General features: G+C 41.5%; 1 protein-coding gene across 2 annotated transcripts in view; it reads right to left on the bottom strand.

Annotated features, from left to right (window-relative positions):
* SDK1 (sidekick cell adhesion molecule 1) overlaps positions 1 to 25,654 on the bottom strand; it is a 390,932-nt gene that overhangs the window by 133,139 nt on the left and 232,139 nt on the right. For both annotated transcript variants that reach the window (XM_050317843.1, XM_050317842.1), the window contains exons 7-14: positions 24,865 to 24,976; positions 23,684 to 23,874; positions 14,851 to 14,934; positions 8,175 to 8,369; positions 6,842 to 6,958; positions 6,421 to 6,588; positions 4,788 to 4,890; positions 3,630 to 3,806 (exon numbers count right to left, since the gene is read on the bottom strand). In XM_050317843.1, the coding sequence (XP_050173800.1) occupies positions 3,630 to 3,806; positions 4,788 to 4,890; positions 6,421 to 6,588; positions 6,842 to 6,958; positions 8,175 to 8,369; positions 14,851 to 14,934; positions 23,684 to 23,874; positions 24,865 to 24,976 (1,147 nt within the window). The remainder of the gene's footprint in view (positions 1 to 3,629; positions 3,807 to 4,787; positions 4,891 to 6,420; positions 6,589 to 6,841; positions 6,959 to 8,174; positions 8,370 to 14,850; positions 14,935 to 23,683; positions 23,875 to 24,864; positions 24,977 to 25,654) is intronic.

A 25,654-nucleotide genomic window follows, 5' to 3' on the forward strand; every position in this document is an offset into this window, starting at 1 on the left:
TTTACTATATGTTGTGACATAACAGAGGCTTGTAGAGGGCTTTGATTTTCCAACAATGCAGCATTACCATACTTTTCAGTCACATTCATACAACAAAGAGATTCTTTAGCATGGGCTGCAGACGGGCTGATATTGAGCAGTGGGTAACATCAGGCACAGATAGTGGTAATTCTGCATATTTTATACATACTGAGAATCCTCAGGATACTTTGAGCTGGAATCAGCACAGTTTCCCATCAGGTGAGTGATACACTGTGATAACTCAGCTTATGCAGCTTTGGGAGCCAGACTTTTTTCCTCTATATGTATTTCAGGATGGTATTTACAGGGCTACAAAAGTAAGCTAAATGAAGCTGGGATGTTTCACAACATGTAATTATTTTCAGGACCAAATCCTATGATTTGGAGGGATGCAAGAGAAGCAGAAGCTCACCACCAAAAGACCTGCAAATGTTTCTGTATATGCAGCTGAGAAACTCCGGTAGGAGGAGAAAAAAAAAGTAAGTACAAAATTAAAATCTATCTCTTGCAGAAGAGAAACATCACTCGCAAATGGTTTACCTCGTGCAAATCAAATCAAGTGATGTACATGAAGAATAAACACATTTAGAGGGAAGACAAATGAATAGAGTATCTTGACTAGCAATTAGTTTCTGCGCCCAAGTACCATCAGCGCAAAATTGATGAGCAAGGTAACCTTTGGCTGCACTTTTGCAAGTTCTTCATTAGTTTTCTGGCTTTTCTTTTTCAAATATTTTATTTCTCCTTTCCCACTGAGAAAAATGATCTGTCCCACTTGCATCACCACCGTGTATGTGCCGTGCTATCAGTGTAGGTTCTTCCAGACAGGAACACTACCGTTCTCCCCAAGCCTGTCTTTCAACAAGGGAAGATGAAGGAAGAAAGTTTTCTTTCCTTCTTTTCACAGATTAGCAAACCAGACCACTCAGAGATTAAATAACTGAAGGTCACCCTGAAGGTCAACGGTTTTGAATTGAATCAGTCTGAACAGAAATCAGTAACAAACTTATTTGTGCCTTTGGAAATTTCTCTTGACGTGAACAGAGGCAGAGGAGGACCATGCTCGTTCCTGGGGGAAAAAAAAGGTGGAGAGACAATTGGAGTTGTCAGACGAGGCAAGGTGGGGCATGATATTATCCATTGGTGACTGCTCCAGCCTGTAATTGGTTGAGAGGCCTCCTTTGAACATTTGTCTGACATTAGTGCTACTCAAGGCACTGAAGTGTAAGTGCTCATCGATGGGAATGTACATGCCCTGTTTGTTAATGTTCTGCACAAGAGAATTATCCGGGAGAATAGGGAATGTTATAGATCTGTCATTCGTATACAAGCTGGAATTTAATTTCAGCTTTACTTCAGACGTTTTCTTTCCACGTATTTTCTTCTTCATTTCACTCCTGTTGTATCATGTATCTCCCCTTCTCACAGATCTGTGCTGCTGAGCCAAACGATAATGATGAAAGCAGCAAAGAAATGCAATATTCTTTGGCAGTATTGCCCTACCTGCAGCACTGCTTTGAAATGAAATGTCACAATTCAAGGTATTATTGAGTGACTTATCAGTTACTCAAGTCCTCTAAAAGAGTGGGTCTGATAGATTTCTTTAATTCCTCCAGGAAAAACAGGAGATGGGCCATCAGCAACAGAACATCAGAGGAAGCAGAGATACAGGATTAAGAGCCAGTCCCAGAGCATGGAGAGTCACCCAGAACAACTGGAACAGCTGGGGGGCCTCAGCAATGCACACAAGATGTGCCTCTCCCAGCTAACTCCTAGCCCAGATTTTATGGACCATAAAAAGGCTCCTCACCAGTCAAGAGGGAACTGCAAGTAAACACATCTGCTGTGCTGTACTGGGCTGCACAGGAGCATCTTTTGCTATTAAGGATTAAAAAACCATCGCCCTGCTGAAGTGGTTAGTGTGTATTTATGGCTTCGCTTCAAAGTCCAGGTTTTAACATTCTTTTCAGTCTTTACTCCATAATTTTCTGCCCTCCATTCAAAACGCACCCTCAGAGGGAAGCGAGCGTGGTTCTGTAGCTGCAATATATTTCGAATTGTCTTGTGCTCTTGGATTCAAACCAGCAGTGAAAGGCACTCCGGGAGGAGAGCTGAGGAGCGCTTAATTAGAAAAAGAATGTATGACCGCTCTCTGAAAATGGGCATCTGATGTAGCCTTGGCACTGTCAGAATAATGCTGTATCAAACAGCCCTCTGCATAGCAAACCTCAGAGGTGAACTCATTACACTGCCAACTGCACGAGTTGCCATCTTCCCAGAGACATCAGGCATGACCAGCAGAAACAGAGGCAATTTTAGTTAAATTCAAGCATGCGGCACTACTCAAGTAAGTAAGTAAATAAATAAATAAGTCTACATAAAACATTACCTTCTCTTTCATTTGATCTGCTCCACACATGTACCAAAACCACAGCTGTTGCTTTTAGTGATAAAAATAAAATGGAAGTGCACTTCACCCCAGTGGAATGACAGAAATAGAAAATATGGAGCCCTGTAATGACATTTTTATAATCCTTTCCCAGAACTGAATGGTACTTTAAACATTTCCTTGTTTTTATTGTTAAAGATCTGTAGGAATAAAGAAAGTCATACATAAAAATATTCCCCCCCCCCAAAAAAAAAAAAAAAAAGATGTATCAAAAGAATGCAAGAGTAAGCAATGCCTGTCCAGGGACCAGCTATTCTGATAAATGTTTAACAGTGAAAAAAATACTAAGAAGAAGGAAACATTTTCTTCTTTTCAAACCTTGGCAACGCAGCGCAGCACCTGGGCTTTATGTGGAAGCCCTGCAGCATGGGATGATAGGAGGATCCAGGTCTGAAAGGACTTCAGGAGGTCTCTGGCCCAAACTCCTGCTCAAAGCAGGGTCAGCCATCAGATCAGACCAGTTTATTCAGCCAAAACTGGAGACAGAATTCCAGATGTAGACTAATAAATGTCAAACAGGAGGAGGGAATCATGTCCATCAATCTGCTCTGCCCAGGTCCACAGCCCAGTCATGTTGAGCTGCTGCCTACCAAGGCTCCCAGGTTCTTTCCAGCAGAACTGCTGCCAGGGGGTCAGTGCCCAGATTGTGTTTCTGCAAAAGGTTATTCCTTCCCAGATGCAGACATTGCATTTGCCCATGTTGAATTTTATAAGGTTCCTCCTGGGTCATTTCTCAATCTAATTAATTCCTTCTGAATGGTGGCCCTACCCCAGAGTGTGCCAACTCTCCCCCATCCATTTTGTGCCACCTGCACACTCTACAGTCCCCTGTGGTTGTCCACTTGTACTAACTACAGGTGGACCACCACCTCTTAATCTTTACCCTCTGAGCTCACTCACACCAGCTGGAAATGCAGATGTAGTGATTCAGAGAGATGCAGTTACTTGGAGGCAACTTCCAGTGCTCCAGCTACGTGGAAGCCCAGGCAGCCTGGCAGCATGCAACAGGGAGGACATTTCAAGGCAATTTAATCAGCAATGAACCAGGCTTAATTTCCCCTAAAAAAACCCCAAGACTGTCCGGATCACCCAGAATTAAATGCTAGAAAAATGTATCTGAAACCAAGCATAGTGTGTGTGTGTAAGATGGAATACTCACATCACTTCTAGGCGAGCCATTCTGGAGTCGTTTCCTCCCGAAGAAATGACCTCACAGGTATAATCTCCAATGTCACCCGACCACGTCTGGCTGATGAGGAGGGTTCCATCTTTCTCTACTGTGATCCTGGAACTGCTGGATGGATTTATTACAACACTGTCCTTCTTCCAAAGGTACCTGAGTATTACAACGTTTCAGTTATCGATTACTCATAAGAATGTCAAAATAGATTTATTTGAACTCTGCTATAAGGTATCAGCTTCTGTCAGCACATGTTAAAGAGGACAGGTCCCTACAGTTACTTTCAGGAGCAGTGCCTTTTACAAATTTAAGTTTCAGATCAAGTGATCAGAAAGAGAAGTAATTCCAACCAAGATATTATATATTTTATAAACAATATTATAAATATTTTACATGGAAAAGGTGAAGCATTCATAAATGTCCAAGTTCATAAGCCCATCACACACCAACACATCCCAGAGATGTGTATAGCACATGGCCTCACAATTACCTATCTCTACCTGAAATTTTTATGCCTGTATTTCTCTTCCTGAAGTCCTTTCTGCAGTTCACCCTTTGAGCACGCTCCAACCTCTGCCTTGCAGTTTCTTTCATGTTGCTTTCAGACTATGTAAATGTTCATAGCAAATTTACTTTAAGATTTTGAGCTTTCTCTAAATGGTCTAGCACGAATTTTAATAGTTCACACAAATTTTGCTTTCCTTTATACAGTTAAAGCAGAATATAAGCCCAAGTCACTGATGTGTTTCCAAAAACATGGGCATCTCTTGTGTGGCTTTTATGCACCCCAGAGTAAACACTTCTGAAATCCTATTCCTTCTCTTTGGCTTTTACTCTCATTAAGTATCAACTTCTGACAAGTTGGTTTTATTGATAGTGTATTAACCTTGACAGTAAAATCATGGAAGGCTATATTGAAGTCATGAAGTGGAACATAGCTCACTGTAAATAATACATAAGGCTGAAATGGAAGATGGGATTTATATGATTAATGATACAGTGTACAACCTTATAATGCAGTAATCAGGGGTCTGCTGTGAAAATCTGGGGTCCTGAAACTTTTCACCTAACGCTATTCACACAGATTATAAAATTAAGCTGGGATAAACCACACAAACAAGGAGTGACACCACCAACCTGATTGAAATTCTGGGATCATGAGTCGCCTCGCAGTGCAGGGTGGCCGTGGTTCCTTTGATCACGGTGCTGTCCTCGGGAGGGCGGACGATGGAGGTGCGATCTGAAAGCAGCACAAGCCACAGCTCAGGCGAAATGGCACCATTTTGACTTGGATGCTCACTCAGAGAGCAGCCACCGAGCTTTTGTCATTCAAAGCAAGCAGGCCACTGCTCTTCAAGCCTCTGCTGAGAAGGCTCCCCTCCCTCTGAAGTCACTGTGACAAGGAGAGGTGACACACTGTGGGGTGCAGAGAGACAGAGCAGCAGAGGGCACGAGCCCAGGGTGACGAGAGCAGAAGAAGCTAAAGCCTTATGAATGAACTCTCACTTGGCTTGTGGCAACTCCCTAAAGTCATAAGGCAACAGGTATGTTTGTGATGTATTATGAAGGAATCCGAGCACGCAGAGAGTCGGGGAACCAGTCACCCTGTTTAGAGCAGGGGAAACACAATCAAAGAAAACCTGCCCGGAGAAGACTGCACTGGAAAAATACCAGGAATGAGAAGTGCAAGTGGTACCCTACAATCTCATCAAATCCAGGACTGAGGCTAAAGGAGGAGGAGCTTCTAGTAGACCAATTTTCCAGGTAACAAAGATATGTTGTTTACTCAACCATTTCAGAATATCTTTATTCAGGCCTCTCCTGGAGCCCCAGAACACAATAATTGCTGTAACTACAGCAACGGGATCCAGTGTGAAAGATGTCTATTATGTGTAACACACAAGAGCAGCAGCAGATAGTATCAGCTGAGGCAGGGAGACAACCAGGATGAGTATGGAAGATATGTGGATAATGTTAATCAGTCCCAAATCCCTGCAGAGATAATCAGCATGAGACACCTCACACATGCACAAGAAGGAATCATCAACAAAACCAAAAGCTGACTCTTACAGCATGGAATTTTTAGCATTATTCCTGACGTACCTCTGCATGATTTCCGGTTTTATAAGGTGCTGTTGCTACACAAACATTAGGTTATGATCACTTTTCTTTCCCTCCTCTGATGCAGTACAATGAATAGGAACTATCTTTAGTACATAAAAGAACCATAGCTTTGAGAATTAACAGGAAGGATCTCCTTTACTTGATCCACACACTTGGATATCATTCAGTTTACAGCACCCTGATATCCATATTTTCAAAACAAAAATGCGATGGCCATATGACACAAGTGCATTACAGTTACTATCAGTAATGTTTTCAGGTATTCCCAAGTTCAAAAGGAAAAATGTGGCTGATTCAGCTTGCAGTTAGTTTGGGATTAAGAAATGCCAAATATGCACCACACAGTTTAAAGGTCTGACTTGGAATGCGAGACGCCAAAGCAAAACCTGAGTAAAATTGTAAGTGCGACTGGAGCTCTATTTAAACACACTTCCTTTCACAAAATAGAGATTTATATGCATAATTTTACAAGCAAAAAGGGTATTTGTGATGGGATTCCTAAAATAGATACATTATTCCCATTAAATCATACAAGTATCTCTATTAACCAGAAAAGCATAATTACTTATGAAAATTTCCTGAGCATACAACAAAAACTGATTAATACTTGATTAAAGTTAGACTTTAAACAAAGCATTATCCTTACTCCACACTGTCAGCATCACAAAAGCATTCAGAGCTCCTTCAGAGTTGACTGCACAGCAAGTATAATTGCCAGCATCCTGGAGGAAAACGGGTGTTATCTGGAGCCCTCCAGATTCGAGAAGAACGAAGCGAGGAATCTGAACTGAGCCACTGGCTAAGATCCTGCTCTCTGAAACACAGAAGGGAGAAGCAGCATGATTAGTGTCACGTAGGCTCGAGGATTAAGCTCTGCAATTCTAGTTCTTCCAACAAACTGCTCCAACCTGCCCAGGCCACGGGCTCGTGGCAGCCCCACAGCAAACCCGCTGCTTATGGAGCCACAGAAAGGGAGAAACAGGCACCAAATGGATCTACAGAATCTCAGTAATGGGAATGGCCAGGAAAACGTGGTTTATAGCTTTTCCAGAAGTTAATAACATTACCTTTCTTCCACGAGATGGCAGGTCTTGGAGCCCCTGACACTTCACAGGTCAGCACTGCAGTCATCCCCTCCGTGACCGTGGTGTCCTCTGGAGGCTGGACAAATGCTGGCTTAATGTCTAGAATCAAAAGTTCAAAAAAACTCAGTTCATCAGCTCTCAGAAAGATCCTTTACCTATTATCATGGACTGCTTTACATCCACTTTTATGGAGCTGATCATGGAGAAGGACATGACAATAAGACATGAAAACCTTTCAGCAGTGACTGTAACCTTTCCTTATTCATCTCCTAGGAATTCTCTAATCCTGTTTATTACCTACACGGAAAATAAAAATCTATCAGTGCCTGTACCTGTACAAGTAAGACGAGTTACAGAAGATGGAAGATAAAGCTCAAAATGAGTGTTTGGGGGGAAGTTGAGAAACCTAGATAAACAAAACTATTTTCCTTCATCTTCATAATAGAATTCCTTAGGATGAAAAGCAACTTGAGAAAGGCATTAACTTTGAAACTTAAATGTCAGCCAAAAGAATTTAGAACCTGAGTCTTATCCAAGACATTTTCCAAGTTTCTTTCTCTCTTATTTTCCCCCAGTTGCATTTTATTACAGTTTTTTTCTTCCAGTTTCCTGGATATATATTGAACTGGGGCTGCTCTATTTTCTGAGGCCAGTAGGAATTCTGATCAGTATGTGCAAACTGCTCTTGGGCTAAAAATCAGCTTCCTGAAGAGAAGTTTAGTATTACAAAAATGACTGTTAATAATCACTTTTAAAAGAGACTACTAGGATTTGTAATTCTTCCATAGAGGAGCACGCATTTCATTAACACAACCATTTATTCAGACTTTCTGGCCAAAAAAAAAGACATCTAACTTGAACTTTCTTTCTTTCCCCTGTTAAATGCGGTAGCAGACAAAGGGAAATAAAATAATAACATGCACAATCATGAAGCAGCAGCTCAAGTTCAGAACAGAATTACATGAGAGTAGAAATAATTACTGAAGTATAAAGGAAAGATAAACTTGTTTCAGAATTAACACTTCCCTTTTCTTTTTTTTTTCCCTTTCACTAAGATCTCTTTCTGTGTGAAATAGAAGCGTTCCCCTTAAGCCCTTTAATGTCATGGAGGGTTTTTCCACAAGCTTCAGCAGCTTGTTTTGAGGCCACAGGGGCATTTTGGGGTTCCTTACAGCTGGAGCAGCTACCCTTGATGGAAAATTGAGCTTCTGTGAGTCCAACTAAAGAAGAACAGAGTTGGTGGAGGATCTGGTGGATGCAGGGTCACCTACAGAAATGACAACTCAGGGATCTCGCATCACAGCTCCTTACTCACTGGTCACATCCAGGTAGGTGTAGGTCTGGATCTCCCCAGCTTTGTTACTGGCAAAACACTGGAAGATTCCGGCATCCTGAGGGCGCAGGGAGTGGATCCTCAGCCCACCACTCAGCAGCACTTTGTAACGGGGGTTTTCCAGCTTGCTGAGGGGAACAGAGTCCTTGTACCACACCAGGGTGGGAATGGGAACACCTACAGAGAAAATTAAAATAAGAACTTCACTATTAGTCTGTGCAAAACATGTTTTAAGTAGTCAAAACACTCAGCGCTGTTATGGTCGTATCCCTGTTTTCCCATCTTTCTACACCAATTATTTATACTTTTCCAAGCCGCTTTAGATAAATTGAGGCTGCATCTCACATTATCAATGGTAATAACACACTGCAGAACACGTGGGAATAAAACCAGCAAACACTGGAGGGGGAACGTTGAGAAAACATGTTATCAAATTACTTTCTTCACCCAATCATATTTCATGCTACCACAAAATAAGATTTAGAGCAATTTCGTGTTGAAAGCCAGAATCACGCTACTTAAACAGCAGCAGTGTGGCAAGTCTGTAAGTCCGTTCCATCCCAAATAAGATTCCTCTGTGCTCCTGTAGCTAAGATGTCAAAATACAAAGGAAATGGCAAATTACACACAAAAAACGAACCACTCACATGGTTGTATTTGAGTCCCCCAATTTAGCAGCTTAGTTTGAGTTGATGTACATACAACATGTTGCCAACAATGAGATAGCTTTAAATTATTACTGTTTTTATTCAGTCTCAAGCTTCACCTGTTATTTGAAAAATGCAGACATAAAGAGAAACAAAAATCCTACCCTAGATATAACATAGACTCATTTATTCTTGTTTTCTTTCATGTGCATGTTCCACAAACCCTGACAGTTATTTCACACATATTTTTATTGCAGTCGTATCCCCATCAGCTGGGATGAAGTGGCTGTAAATTCAGTATATAAAAATAGTGTAGGATTCTCTTTTCCCCAAGAGATGTCAAGGGCCTAGAACAGTCTTACACAGATGTTCCCATCCCACTCCTCACATCAGACAATGTTTCATCTTTACCTCCCAGAAATCTCTAATGGATCAAATGCTGAGGGTCCAATGCAGGGATCTGAAGTGAGGCAGGTATTTTATTATGTGATTATCTAATCACAGAATCATTACAGTTGGAAAAGACATTCAAGATTGAGTCCAACCTTTGACCAAACACCACTGTGTCAACTAAACCAGAGCACTGAGTGCCATGTCCAGTTGTTTCTTGAACACCTCCAGGGATGGGGACCCTCTGGAGAGCTCCTTCCAATGCTTGACAACCCCTTCCATGAAGAAATTCTTCCTGATGTCCAAGTTGAACTTCCCCTGGCTCAGCTTGAGGCTATTTCCTCTTGTTCTATCACAAGTTCCCCAGGAGAAGAGTCTGACCCTCACCTGGCTCCACCCTCCTGTCAGGGAGTTGCAGAGGGTGAGAAGGTCCTTCCTGAGCCTCCTTTTCTCCAGGTGGAGCCCTCCCAGCTCCCTCATCTTCTCCTGGTGCTCCAGCCCCTTCCCCAGCTCTGTTCCCTTCTCTGGACACGCTCCAGCCCCTCAATGTCCTTCCTGAATTGAGGGGCCCAGAGCTGGACACAGCACTCGAGGTGTGGGCTCACCAGTGCCACATGCAGTGGGACAATCACTGCCCTGCTGGTCCCACTACTGCTGGTACAGCTCCAGGATGCCACCGGCCTTCCTGGCCACAGGTTGGCTCATAATCACAGGAACACCAGGGTATCAGGCTGATTTAAGAAAGCTGACCCCTAAATGTGGCATTTTCATAATCAGCAGCTAATTTTGAAAACATATCACATTAAAATCTCTGAGCTACACGTTCCCTTGCAATAAAGTTGGACTTAAATTCACGGGCAAGTGAAATTTGCCCAAATAGAGAGAAGCAGGGTGTCACCGAAGCGTGGAGGATGGGATGTCACTGATGAATTGAGCATCTGCAGACAATGAATTTCACTGCAATGCTGGCAGTCACTTCATGTTCTGAGAGCTAAAGTGCTATGGGAAGATCTATGTAATCATCATTATAATTTTAAAACTCCCAGAGTTAAATACTACTGTATTATACTTCCATTCATATCTTCTCTCGATGTACTTACTCCCTTTATACAGACAAAAGCTGTATTAACTCCTGGAAAGAATGTACAAACAACGCATAGAATGATTGAAAAACAACATCCAACTGCTGCTGTTACTTTTATAAACACGTATAATTTACTTCAATCACCTGTGATGCTTTTGTTCTGTTGATAAAGTAAAATGTACTCATAATCTTGCAGGTAATCATCTCAGGAAGAAACCCACTATGTAGAGTGCATTGTCTGATAGAGAATAGACAGAGTGTAGTAGCTTGCAATAGGCATAATTTAAATTTCATACAGCAGCCCATATACAGAATTAGCGTAAATTTCAATGTTCAGAAATCTCGGTGAGAGTGTTATTCATCTCTTGAAAATCCTCCTGGGCAAATACAAATTATCACTGAGTAATGAAGAAACAGATGATGCAAAATGGAATAGTTCTCCTGATGCTGAGAAGCCTGGAAATGATTTCAAGTTTAAATAATAGCAACTCCATTTTCCCACACATTAGACTCGATAGGCACCGAGGAAATAATGAAATCCTGCATTCAGTACACTCAAACCTTTAACACTGGTGTCATTCCATAAATCCCATTCTACTAACAGTATTGGCAAACCTTCTAATCCTATAATCACTGTGAGATACACCTTCCTATCACCAACTCAGCTGACAAACTGAATATTACCATCTCTATTTCTCTACCTTTCAGTTACGGATATCTTCCCCTACTCAAAAGTTATGAGTCTGAATAATAGGATCTTATCTAAGCACTCTGATGCCTGTCAGCAGCATTCATTTGGGCTTTAGTGATCTTCCCAGAGAGATTTGTCTTCCAAGTTGTACACATGTTCTTTTATAATTCTGCCACCTGTTTGGCTGTAGGAATGGTTAAACCCAGCCTCCTTTTCCTCTCTTCCTCTTCTACCTTACAACCTTTCCTCTCCAAACACCCCCAAAGGGATTTTGCTTCTTTGCTTCCCTAAACAACTTCTGGCGAAAAAAATTATGATGAAAACACTTTGAAGACCTCTTGCACTACACCTTTGCAAGCAGCATCAGTGCTACTCTGCTGTCTGAGATGTGAGAGAGTGGCCTCAAAGAGTAGAAATAATAAATAAAATAACCTTATTTCTGAGCTCTGTGCAGTGCTCTTCATTTTTCACAGACAAATTAATCTAGTGCCATGGGGGAGAAGAGAATGCAGGAAAAGGAGATGCTGGTTCTGGCTTTGCCACTTGCTCTGTAAACTCGGGCAAATAACTTCTGGACCCCAAGGCTCAGTTTCCCCATCTGTGAAACAGCTGCTTGACTCTTTGCCAAGTTTAACTTAAGAACCTGGATGAAAGGTTCGAAATATTCACTGTGTCATTTTTGTTATTTATTTTTTACAGCCTTCTCCAGATCCTAGGGGGTTACTGGGGAATTCCAAAAGCATCTTTCCATCTACTTTTCTAAACAGGTTGAACTAAAGTCCAATTAACTGCACTCCCCAGACACCACCACCACTGCCTGCAGCTCTAAACTTTCTATAAGCAAATAAGAAAGAGCATTTAAAGGAAACCCATTGAACATTCAGGCAGCATCAACCACTGCTGGAAGACAAACAGCAGAGCCTGGTTATTGCATGGCCTGATACACTGAAACTCCATTACAGGGGAGTAGAAAGCTGGTTGGTGCAAGCTGCAATTTTATTTACAGTTAATCTCTGCTTATACTGTGAAATTAATCTGTCTCTCACACATTCATAGCGCACAAAGACTTGGCAAATGGGCTTTGTGCACAAAACCTGACAGGGCTGGGGGAAATACAACCTGTCTTCCCATTTCTAGCAAAGGTACAGGGCAGCTTTGCAGTTCCCCAGTGCTTTATTGCAACTCCCAGGTTGGAGCAGAGAGGCAACAACCTTCATTTACCCTCCTTTTAAATGCTGGCAACTGTGTAAGAATGGATCTAAACTCCTCTAAGTTTAATTCTAGTACCTGCCCTTCAAAGACTCTGTTACATATACTCAGGAAAATAATCTACGTGAAGACAAGTTTCCATGCTCCTGCACCACATTCATCAGCAGATCAGATGTGCAGCAGAAATAAATAATTTTGTCTAATAAGAGTTCCCATTTCTCCACTGAGTTCCCACCTCCTGGGAACTTAACTGCCCAAAGCAAGAGTTAGGGTAGAAGGAAGAGTTGAAGTCAACCTCACCTCTCCCTGATTGCTCCAGGTTGTTTGTTTTTGTAACACATGAAGAACATTTGAGACAGCAGATAGGTTTTTTCACTGACAGTCAGACAGCCCAGAGATTCATCAAACAGTTGTGTAGTATTGAAACATTTAAAAGAAAATAAATCTCAGAATGTTTTTAAACTCAATTTCTCTAATGATACACTTAGTTCCACTATTTGAAAAATCTTCTCTAATTAAAAAAAAAAAGCCATAATGTTTCCCGTAACACATGGTGAAACGTAAAGTTGGTGGCACATGGCCAGAAAAGATGTCTTTCTTGTCATAATCCCTTCCCCTGAAATTGTCTAGTCATGGATGCTCAGGCAGCCCAAGGACAGGATGCTTTTCCCACCCTCCTGGCTCCAGCAATCTGTGCCTTGGCCATTTCCTCAGCCAAACCTGCATACACACAGCTGTGTTTAACAGCCCTTACTGGATTTTTCCTCCATAAAATTTGCTTGTTTTTTTTTTTTTCTTTCTAAATACTTCTTATTTCTCTTTATGTCCTAATTACTGCCTGGACCAATGACCTCCACAGTTTATATTTTCTGAAAAAGAACTCTTTCCTTCATTGTACATCTCCCACACGAAAATTTGGCTGAGTGTCTCCTCTACTTCCCTGTACTAAGCAACACAGAATCATCCTCTCCTGCTCACCTTCCCATATGTCACCCACCCTTCAGTTGTCTCTTTCACAAAGTGTTCCAGTCAATTTAAATTTTCATTATTCAAAAACCATGGCAGAGCTTTAACTATACCATCCCTACTTTAGAGTATCTCTTCAAGAACTGTGTGAAGGATTTGGGATGGGGGTGTTGCCCCATGGATCCAGACAGTGTCACTCTTATTTTTTCTCTATTCCTTTCTTCCCAGCACCTCAAATTCTGAAGCACAGCTCGGCACTGAATTGATGGTTTCAGAAGACAAACCTTTTCTGCACAGTAATAGGAAATTTCATCTGCCAGCTTATTGATCAGTCAGTTCAAATCATCAGGACCTTTGGTAACTCCTTTGTGGTCAGTTTTAATGTTGACTTTCTTGAATATTTTTATATAATCAGCAAATACCATCATCTTACTCTTCGCCCTCTTTTCCAGGGCATTTATGACTACACTGAACAGCACAGATTCCAACAGAGATTCCTGGAGAACTCCACTGACAGCAGGTCCTGCAGTGTTTTGTTTAAAAAGCTATTAATTAACAACAAGACATTGTCTCTTATTATCTGATAGCTTCATTTCTATAAGAGCTTTTTGTAAGAGACCTCATCAAAGACTTCTGCAATTCCAAATCAGCCAGAGCACCCTTAACACACACATTTGCTTATCACACACTTGGCAAATCTTCCTTCTAGAAAAGCAGGGCTGACTCTTTTCTACATAAAACACATAAAAAATGCTGAAATCATAGTGGCAATAATATAATCACACAGCAAAAATATCTTTATTGGCTTTGATCTGGAGAAAGACACCATACAAATAAGCTGTTAGTTAGATATGGGTGCTTTTTAATCAAGGATCTTTTTCCCTGAGGATGTCATGGCATTTTCATATGTATTGCTTCTTAACCTCAACACTGGGGGAGGTGAGATAACAAAACCTTCAGTCACATGCCAAACTCATGAAGAAATGTGGTGACTGTGACAACCCTGCTCTAATCACATGACTACAGGGTCTCCTACCTTACTGAGGGGCTTAAATAGGTAATGATTGCATTTCTCTGGAACTAAATCCAAAAAAACCATTTTGGTTTAGGTGGAATTCTAGACATTTGAAGCCTTTTATGTTATTAAAACACCTGCCAATTAAAAACTGCCTGTAATAGTCCTCCTGCAGATTTCATAACTATACTCAGATGTCAGTTATTGACATTTCCATTCAGTATAAAAGTTCCCTAAATTGTAGAAAAATAGGACATTAGAATTGTGGGAAATAATGACTGTTTGCATTGCAAATGAGGGGTTCCAGGACCATGCTTTCCTTCAGCTCATTTTCTGGCTGATGCCTCTTACACAGTGACAACTACGAAGCAAAGACAGGCTCCCAGAGCGACAGGAGCAGGACTTGTGCTGCCAACAGACAAACAACAACACGTGGGCATTACTCATGTCTAAACTAAAAACAACAAGGACTGCCCAGCTTTCCAAGGGGAAAGGACAACCCTCTCCCTTGTACTCGGGATCCGTGATAATTAGCAATAACACAGAGAACTCTATAAACATTAAACATTTACATAAGATGGTTTATATAAGATGATGACTTCCATAGCAGATACACACAAATCATTGACCCAAGCTGGAACATTCTGCAGACTCACCCATGGCCTGGCACAGGATGTCCACGTCCTTCTCCACCTCAGCCAAAATCAGGCTCTCGGGCTCGGCCGTAAAATACGGTGGTTCTTCAGAACGGGGAAAACAAACAGAAGTCAACAAGCAAAGCCACAGCAAAATGAAAAACAGGTGCTGATTTAAAGATATTCATCATACAATCTCTCCACAGGTGGTGCATTTGATGTAGTGTGTTACAAACAGATTAGTTTGACCAAGTTTGTCTCTATTGGAGGAGCCTTTTTTTTTTTTTTTTTTTTTTGGTAGTAAAAGAGTCATAAAAAAATCTGACAATTTTTGCTATGCTGAGTGTGAATTCCAAGGAGTCAAGTCAATGTAAGGTAAGATTTAGGGGTCTACACTGTAAATTAATACTCAGAGCAAGGGCTACTTTTCATTTTATAGGATTGAATCATGGAACATGTTAATTCTTGGCTCAGAAAGGTCCTCCCGGGAGGTTTATAAAGGTTTATATTTACAACATAGCATTTTATAGGATAGTTTGCTTCAGTATCTAGACTGAATTCCACCTCACAGAGGCATGAAGCATGTCAAATAAAGTGCCACAGCGTGTCAGAGAGTCGACATCAGAGGACAAGTGCAGCATAATTAAAAAAAAATTCCTCTCAGCTGTTTTATTTCTTGCAAGCAAACAGATTTAATGCTTTAATTGAAGTTATAGTAATAATCATAAAAATTCCCACTTTATCATTAGGGCTAAAGAAAAGATATTAGACGTTTAATTAAACAAAGACAAGATTGCAGAAACTGTTGAGTGTGCTGGCATGTAACTCTTTCTTCTATGCAGCATAAAATTGAAGAGCATCATGTCAAAGTCCCAGAGGCACTAAGGTTGCAGTAATTATCATGGTAACTAAAAACTGTCATAGTCTGCTCAATGCAATTATCATCTGACTACTGTTTTTAGAAGGATTTTATTTGATTACAAATGGAGTTCTATTGTAGCATAAACAAACTCACTGGTAAGTTTTAGAAAATATAGGAAAAAATAATATAAGTAGCTTGTGAGAACAAGCTATTTTTGTTTTCATTTTAAGGAGGTCAAGCATGGTTGAAAAAAATGCAGTAAACTACAAGATCCAAGGTCATCTGAGGTGACCTCCTCTCAAATCTCTTCACCAGACATGACTGAAAAAAAGGACTTGTGGTTATATTACTGATGAAACAATAGTATTTTTGTAAATAAAATAAAAATCATATAATTTTTATCCTGCAAAAATCTTATTTCTCCTGCTACCACCTGCAGTATAGCAAGTGTAGCTCTCATTGTAGAGGGATGATATGATGATATACCAGCAGGTACATATCAGTAGGCACTGGATTGGAATAGAAACCCCCCTTTTCCCAGCACTTCTTCCCACTGACTGCAATAAAATACTTGATTTCAGTGTACAGAACTGGGGTCTCATCTGAGTACCAATGGATATTACAATTCTGTATTCATTCCAAAGAAAGTCAATCAATATTAGTCTTCAACATGCTGTGCAGAGGAGGAGGGGAGGCTGCAAAATAGCCTGGAATACTTGTTTACCCAGCAAAACTAATAAAAACAAGCTACCTGATTTATTATATTCTAATAATATACATGTGTTAACATTATTGATCCTCGCTGCCTCAATATAAAGCTATTAATAAACACACATAATAAGCTGTGATTTATTGCATATGATCTCATGCGTTAATCTAAACAACAAATTGAAAAGCTGAACATTTAATTGAAATTCACTGATGGCACACAGTTTGACATGTTTGATCAGCTAAGCTGCTGAGTCCTCTGCAATTCATCTCAGTCCACGTTTTCACTCTGAGTGCTCTCTCTTTCCTCTCCAGGCCTTGGCTGGTTTTTTTCCTTGTGTTCCACTTTTTAGGATGTTAACTTTTTAATTTCCAAACTCCTAGCCTGGTGTCCTTATCTACATATCTGTCTGTGGCCACACAGGTGAGTGTCTGCAGGTCCATCTCTCAGAATAAAATCTGCATCTTTCATTTTATAGCAACTGAATGTGCTTGTGAGGGGAGGTGAAGGGTGGCCAAAGCAGCACTGGGCCAAGAGAACATCCAGACACATAACCCCACACCCAGACAAATAACCCCAACATCCAGCCATTCCTTTCAAAATTTGGGCTTTTCTGTGGATGTCTCTTGCATCAGAGAAGTTCAAGTTTGTCTTGTTCTGTTTAGGGACCTCCTGATTGCACATCTTCCACCCCCTCTTTTCCAAAGGACTCTGACCTTAACGGGCCAATCTCTAAACTTGGCAACCTTCAGCCACCAGCTCTCGCAAACTTTCTCCTGGATCAGCAACACATTCACACACCAGTGATAAATCTGCAGATTTATCTTCACCATGGGCCTGCAGTCCAGCTGCAAAGCACTTAATGTGACCTCAAAGACGCTCGTGGTTCCATGACCTCTGCCTTTGTGCTGCTGCTTCTGCACTTACACCTGGCATATTTACACAGTTGTCTTTCCCAGAGTCCCTCCCAAAACCCTAACCTGCAACCTGTGCTCCTTCCTTTAAATCCCGTACAGGCTGTTATGCCACCCTCAAAGGAACTTCTTCCATTAAGAGATGCTTAGGTGAGCAAGTATCACACAGTGAATTACGTGACAAGGAACTTGAAGTCAGTGACAACTGTCACTTGGCAAACGGGATGTGATGTTATAAGAGGAAGATTCACATCAGCTTTTTTTTTTTTTTTGAAAGAAGCAGGGAGAAACAGAAGCAGACAAGACAGAAAGAGAGCAGGAGCGGCAGAAAGATGCAATCTAAAGGCCACAGACAGCTCCCTGAGGACTGTTGATGCCAACAGATTTGATTTCCAGTCTTTGAGCCCAGACTCACCTTTTCCCTCAGACTAAGGCCTGCTGAACTCTGTTCTCACAAGCATTCCAGTAGCTGGAAGCACTGCCAAGTGCAACAACCACCCAGAGAGGAGTCAGATGTTACTCTTGCAAGACAAGCACTGATACAGAAAACCTTCCAGGAGCAACTCCACAATTTACTGCTTCTACTGCCTAAAGACAGAGAAAAGCCTGGATGGGAAGATGAGGCTAATGCACAAGGAACTCTGGAAGATCTAGAATACAGCATGGACAACAGTGCTGTGGCATCCCAAGTCTAATACTCATGGAAAATTAGCCTTGGTGATGTAAAGAATTAGAGAATCCCAGCAGTGTATTGGTGTAAAGATGCTCTTGGGGTTTTGAGGGAAACGAAACAGTGATTTCACACAGGACCACAGAATGGCTGGGGTTGGAAGTGACCACTGGAGATCATCTACACCCATCCCCCTGCTACAGCTGGTCCACCCAGAGCAGGCTGCACAGCACTGTGTGTAGGTGTGTTTTTAATATCTCCAGACAATGACCCTTCACAACCTCTCTGGGCGGCCCCTTCAAGTGCTCTGTCACCCTCAGAGTAAAGAAGTTTGAGTTTTCCATTCAACTGTGCTGCTTTTCCACATCCATTTGTCTTTCATGAGCATCATGGAAGCTCTAAAGGTCCTTTGCACTGAGGGCCTATGGCTTCAACAGAACTCAGGCTGTGGAAGAAACAGCTCTTGTTACAGGTGCTGGACAACCAAAACCTCAGCTCCTCGGTTTTCAGAGCTGTCAGATGTATCATCTGCACATCAGGTGTGTGCCTGAGGGCCTCAATGGCCAGCACTAACTGCAAGGGAAAAATTCAGGATGTCTGAATTTGGGTTAAGCAGCACCTGGTGAATAACTGTCAGAAAGTGGCCATAAAAATGCAGCAATATTTATAGGGGTCAGATGGCACTCTGAAGGGGCATTCTGGCTGTCTGTATATATGACTCTATTGCATATTTATAAGGCTTGGTTTGCACCACACAGTACGAATTTGAACATTTATTGTTGTAGGCAATAATCATGTGTTGAAATTTAATATGTGTGGCGAAATTACGGTGTCTTCCAAACTATATAACACGCCAGACACAAGTCCCCAGACACGGCAATTTCTAGGAATGACAGTAATTTTTTGGAAATTATAGAATCAGAGTAGTTAGAACAGGAAAGGACCCATCACTCCGAGTTCACCCTGCGGCATCACCGCGTGCCGACAATGAGAGGGGTCACAGCTCGGAGCAGGCTGAACGAAACAGATACTGTATTGTTCAGATATTGTACTGGTGTTTGACTGATCTTCACTAAAAGGTCAAGTACAAGCAAAGGGGAAAAGGAGCATTTGAATATAAATGCATGCTTTTAATAATTGTTGAGGGTTTGGGGTTTTTTTTTTGCACTCCAGACACCACTGGAAAGACGTCTCTTGGCAAAGCCCTTGAGAGCCTGCAAAATTTGATACTGTTCTAACTTCCCCTGCACAGAGTTACATGGCCACTGATTTTAACATTCAAAAGATAGCAGTCAGCATCCATTACATACCCTTCAAGCTGCATTGGAGATGTGTGACCTAATCCTAGATACACACATGAAAGTCAGAAAGAACAGAGAAAGCCCCAGGGGCTCCTCCAAAGCTGAAATTCCTGCATCGCTCAGAAATTCAGGGCTGCATATTTAAGAGGAAAATTGAGCCTTCAACATGGAAGCCTTTCTCCAGCATTACCATAAACTAATTTATTTGGTGAATATCTTCTAAAGGAAGAGGAACTGGAAACTTGACAGCCCCTTGTAGGTACAAAGTCCTCAACTGCAGACAGCAGATCAGACTGGCCATGCTGGGAGAGAAGCCACATTGTAGATGCAGGCATAGCAGGTTCCTCGGAGCGGGATTTTTCTTTGCATGAATATCAGGTTAGAACAGAGAGAGATGAAAAGATGTGTCTAGTTTCTTGCTACTACCCCTACTGTGAGCTGCAGTGTGTGTGTGTGTTCTGAAACCTTCTAACAGCACAGGGAACACATGTCCTGTTTGCAGGAATGAAAGCAGGAGGAATGGCTCAGGAATGCCAGAGACAGAGCTGGGCTTCCCAGAAGTCCCATTGCTTCCCTGTGGGATAAGTCCTGTGTGCATCTGGGCCCAAGGCAGCACGTCTGTGACCATCTCAGAACCTCTGAGGCTTAACAAATCAAAAACCCATCAATATTTCTTTCCTTTGAGCCCAAACTGTGATTAGGCAAGTCCAAAGGCATTTCATATTATAGTTTCCCTGAAAACTTATTCATTTCTTACACAATACATGAACAGAGTCACCAAGGTCTTCTCTTAAGCACAATATATGAACACAATCACCATGGAAAAATTCTTTCCACTGCTTTCAAGGCAGCATGTGTAGTGTTTCAAACTGTCTGAGCCAGAGCCATGAGAGCTGTTGACTCCAGAGGTCTGAGCACAAGGCATTGAGGTGGTTCACAGCTACAGAGGAAAATAACTTCTGTTCTGGCAGTTCTGCACACAGACCCTTCTGCACCTGGACACTCTTGGAGAAGAGTGAAGGAGAAACAGCCCCAGAGTCCATCTCAGAGCCCAGCCAGGTGGGCCTTTCATACTAACATCATGACTTTTCTGATAAGTTCCTGAATCCCATGGTCCCTTAAAGCTAAATTCTTCACACCTGATGAGAACCAGGGGAGCCTTTAAGAGAGACACAGACCTACAACACTCCCTTATCGTCCTATTAGAAAGAAATCTACCCAGCTGGGATGTAAAAATTCTCCCAAGATGAGAGTGATATGTCTATGAATGTAGTTCTATGGAAACAAAACTGCTCCAGAAAGAAGGGAAGCCCTCTACTCTGACTCTGACTTAATCCTATTCCGTTTGGACAGGATAACAAGGCTTCAATCCTCAGTTCTGTACAACCCCTCATAACGCCAGGCTGTTCTTTTCTAATTGTTTTTCTCTTCAATCTGTTCAGATTTTACTTTCTGACTTGCATCTAATTTAAAGAGCAGTTTGGATTTCATGTAGTGGAAGAGTTTCATTCCTCATTTTCTTAAGCTCCTAAAATTCATAATTTCCTATAGAATAGTCACTTAAGAAATGACTATTGCAATTTGTCACTAACAAAACTTGCAGAAGTGGAGCAAAAGAATTTAAGATTAGCTCAGTTTTCAAATTGGTTTGTTCATGAGAAGACTCCTTAAATTACTTAATCTTCAAACTGTTAGTGATAAAACAAATGTGCTCTTATCTAATCTGCAACAAATCTTTCCCAAACTGTTACTCTGCCAACCGAGGAACATGATACCCTTTAAAAATTTATAACAACTGCAGCTAATAAAACCAAGGTTTGGAACCACCTCAGTTTATCTTTTCTGGAACAATATGAAGTTGTCAGAAAGCTCTTTGCCATATTCAGAAGAAAATTGCAGCAGCACAAGACTTGAGGATTTCCTCCTTGCTTATACAGTACTACCCTAACACATTAGAGATTCAGATTTTTTTGAATATTATTGTGATTCTAATTTACAAACCAAATGTACTCTCAGAAACAGCCAGAAAAACCTCACAGATAATACTGTAAGTCACAAATAATAATTTAAACTGAGTAGGTGCCTCTGTATTAAGTTCCACCGCCTTCTAATAAAGCTCTTCGTCACCATCTGAGCCACACTGAAATTGTGTGACTTCCCTTAGCTGGGAAAGTCAAGGACTGATATATTTGCAAAAAAGAAAGCTTTGATTAACTCAGTGTTTGTGATATCGTTGATGCACCTTTTTATCCCTACCCCTATTCTACCTGTTAATAGAGAAGTATTTTTCTCTATTGATCCACAAAAGCTCTCATTGCCATACTATTGAGGGTCTGTCTTTGATTTCTCCCATTTTGAATACAAACCTTTGCTTTTTAACACAATTTCCTTTTCCTGTTAGTCAAGACTCCTCATTAAGTCCACAGTGTGTTTTTCTCCCAAGCACAGCTCATTATCAGCTCCCCATCTACACCTACACACTACAAATATTTTATGCATGTAAATGGACGAGCATACTTGATTCTCTGTAAGTACTACCCCAGTGGACTATGAGAGATACACTGCAGAAATCCTGGGGTTTGAATCTTGTCTGCACTTTCCTCTAGAACCCATCCCTTGACTAATTAAATGATGGCCAGATCCATCCAAGTATTCTAAAGCTGAATATAAGTTATGCATTAACTACTAATCCTTTGATTTGGCTCCCTGTTTAGAATTAGAGATCCATCCTGCAGCTCAAGAAACTCATAAATAAAGAAATCTATCAGGCTTTGCTGACACATTGAGTAAACACCTGCATCTGAAGTGTCGTGTTCCATCAGAAGGAAATAAAAGTAATTGGTAACCAATTTGTTTCTGCTTTCTTTCATCTGCTTGTTCTTATCTACAGACCTTTTCATAACTTCATTCCCTGACAGCCTCCTAAAACTGGATAAGAAATAAATAAAACATTTAAAAATAAGAGAGCAGGTAAGCTACTAAAGCACTGATAGTTTAATATGATTCCCCAGTGATTATTTTTCAGTTTTACTGTAGCTGTATTTAAGAATCTTTTACATTAACCAAGAGGCTGCTTTAAGTATTACATTAGACTGGATATGATGGTGGAGCAGCAAAGGTAAACCAGGTACAATAAAATCTTATGAATAAGGAAGAGTTTAAACAAAACCCATAAATAAGTGAAATCCATCTCTGCTCCTTAAAGGGAAGGTAATAATTCTAAGAAACAGAGGGCAAAGAAAAAGACTGGAATCAAACTTTGTACAGTAAGTAATAAATATAACAGACACACAGCACTACAAGTGAATCTGGAATGGAGCTTTGCAGAGAGAAGAGCTGCTTTCTCACTTAGCAGGAACTACTACAAATTGCTTTAGTAGGATACAGACCCTACAGCAGTCTTTAAACCTGCATTTTCAGAAGGCTCAAAGAGTGTAGAGAACCACGGGCTGAATTCCCTCTGCACTGCTATAGAAGTGCATGTGCATGAATCCTGACCAGCGCTCAGACTCGTGTCACTGCCAGAGCAATGATCTCCCCAGGACACTCACACAGTTATTACTGGCACTATTACACAAAAGCTTGACTTCACACAATCAGCTCTGGCTTAAAACACCTCCATGTCCCTAATCTAAAACATCTCTTTTAGCCTAAAAGTCCTGGGAGACTCCACTCTGTGTGCAGTGTGAGAATTTGCAGTGTGATAGCAGGATAGGACATGCTGGTCACCACCGTGTCCAAATGCCAACCTCCCTCCTACAGCAACACTTGGACACAGAGGGGATGGTGGAAACAGGCCAGGAAAGGACAGCAATGTCCCTTAAAAATATTAAGTGCAAAGTTTCCCTTGGAGTCAAAGGTCCAGCAAACAGAGCTGTTTTAGTGGCCCTTCCCTCCCCCTCCTGTTACCTCATCAGGGCTCTCTGCCTGCCTGTGTGGGAAGAACATCCTTGGCCCCTGACTGGCACTTGCAACACAGAAGGCACAGAAGTGCTCCTAAAAGCCTTCTTTCAGAAATGCAGGCACTCGACATATGAAAACTCGATGTAAGCAAGCCAGGAGTTAATCAGGATTTAATGCATCTAAAAGCCAAGATATGGAAGCTGCCCATTAAGGATTTTAGTACTGTATTTCTCAAAATTCTCATTAAATGTATAGTTTCACAGGGGATTCAGAATCACATCAGTGTTTAAAAAAATCTATTTGATGAATTTATATTAGTCGGGAAGAACAGCTGAATTAATTTGGAAGATAACCCTCTTTCACCTCCTTTGTTCTGTTCTCTGAAGAAAGGTTCAGATGTAAGGTCAATGAAATATTAAGATATCAATTTTATTTCCTATTATACCTCAACCCAGAGCCTGTTTGAGTAAAAAAAACCACTGCCTTGAGATTTACCCAGTATAGAAAGGAAGGCTTTTGCTCTTGCTGGTTCCTCTGTGCTCTCTCTCAGCTTTGCTTCACAGATGTACATCCCCACATCAGCAGAGGTTGGGTTGGTGATAGTGAGTCGCCTCCCAAAGCTGCTAATGCCACTGGTTATCTTTATTCCATTTCTCTTCCAGGTCACACTTAGTCTCTCAAGAGGTCTGCCAAGAAATACAGTACAAGAATACAACAATAAAACTTATATTATTACAGAATAACCTTCTGTGTGTGCATGTGTGTGTATATATATGTGTATAAAAATATATATACACACAGAGAGAATATATTATTACAGACTATAAAACTTCTTAAAGCCTTCCTCTATTCCCAACATTCACTATTAAGAAATAAATGCATATATAACTTCTACACACCAAGACTACAGACTACTCAAGTGGCATTATGCAAGTACAGCTAATTGATACAGCAATAGAACTTAAGTGCTAATAATTTGATTTCTCTAAGCAAAAGGAGTAAATACTGCTATGGGAATCAGCTGCATGGGAAGTGCTTTCATTATAACTCAATTACCAAAACAATATTAATCATATCAAGAACATCTCTGCCCTCAGAGGGGAAAGTGAATCAGTTGGTCTTATCATCCAAGGACTTCAACTATTTACTTCCACTGAAATTCAAAGCTGTTCAAGGCCAACTAGATGGAAACATAGAGAAATGCTGTGAGTTCTATATTACAGGGCATTATGAACAGTTGAGCAATAATCACTGTAAGATGAGAGTGCCTGAAATAAATTACCTCATAGGAGATCCTCACTAATTTATTTACAAGGCAGCATCGACTGTTCAACAATATCACCTTTCCTGTTGACAGGCAACACAGCTGAGATGTTATTAACCCTTACCATAACCTTTTCCTTAAGATAATGTCTGCTGATTTAACACCACTACTTCTTTTCCTTTCTGTGTAAGGAACAGGTGGGAGAGTACCCCTGCCCATACCTTCATCTGGCCAGGAAAATCAATAGGTTTAATTCAGTAATGTTGGACAAACAAGATTACTCATGAGGTCGCACTGAAGAGGGAGCATTCCGCTTCAATCTCTAAATTAATAAAAAAGGAAAATAACTTCCTCTGCCCTTCTCAGTAAAGGACAGTGTGTTACAAGCAGTCCCCACGGGGTGTTTCCATACCTGGCGTTGGCCACGCACTCCAGAGTGGCCTCGCTGCTCCCGGCGACCACGCTGGTGTTGTGGGGGCGGATGACGACGGCGGGAGCCAGGGGCTCAGAGGGGTCTGCAGCACCTGCACGGGCACAAAGACACCTTGTGAGGGCTCTGCACACCTGAGACAGCGGTAACAAAGACTGCAAACCTCACTCTTCGGCCTCACCGCGGATTTTAATCCCCTCACCAAAGGGGGAGCTCCAGCACAGCCGTTTCACAGACGCGCCTTGAGCTCTGTTGGCCTCGGTGCTGTGACCACTGTTCCAGTGCCCAACTGCACTGGGGAAGAACCTTTTTCCAACATCCAAGCTCAACCTCCACCAACACAACTCCAGGCCATTCCCTGGGTGCTGTCCCTGTCCCCACAGAGCAGAGCTCAGGGGTTGAGGTCTCCCCTCAGCCCCCTCTTCTCCAGCTGAACACACCAAGTGCCCTCAGAGCTCCTCAAGGTTCTTCCCCATCCTCACTGCCCTCCTTTGGACACTCTCTAATGGCTTCAGAGCTTCCTTTTATTGCAGTGGCCAACACTGTACAAACACACTGTTCCAACATACCCAGCCTGGAATCACTCAAAACACAAACTCCCAAGGACTGCTCCCAGATGGAGTGCAGGGGCCATTCTCGAAGAGAGAGCAAATAAATTAAGCATCCTAAAGGTTTTCTATTGTTGAGCACTTTTATTTTTATCAAACACTTGCTGACTTATATTTTTAAGACCTTTTCATGTTTTGTTTAATCTTACTCCTTCCATACCATT

The sequence above is a fragment of the Myiozetetes cayanensis genome, unplaced genomic scaffold (assembly GCF_022539395.1).
Source record: "Myiozetetes cayanensis isolate MyiCay16 unplaced genomic scaffold, myiCay2020 scf20-37, whole genome shotgun sequence".
Taxonomy (NCBI): domain Eukaryota; kingdom Metazoa; phylum Chordata; class Aves; order Passeriformes; family Tyrannidae; genus Myiozetetes; species Myiozetetes cayanensis.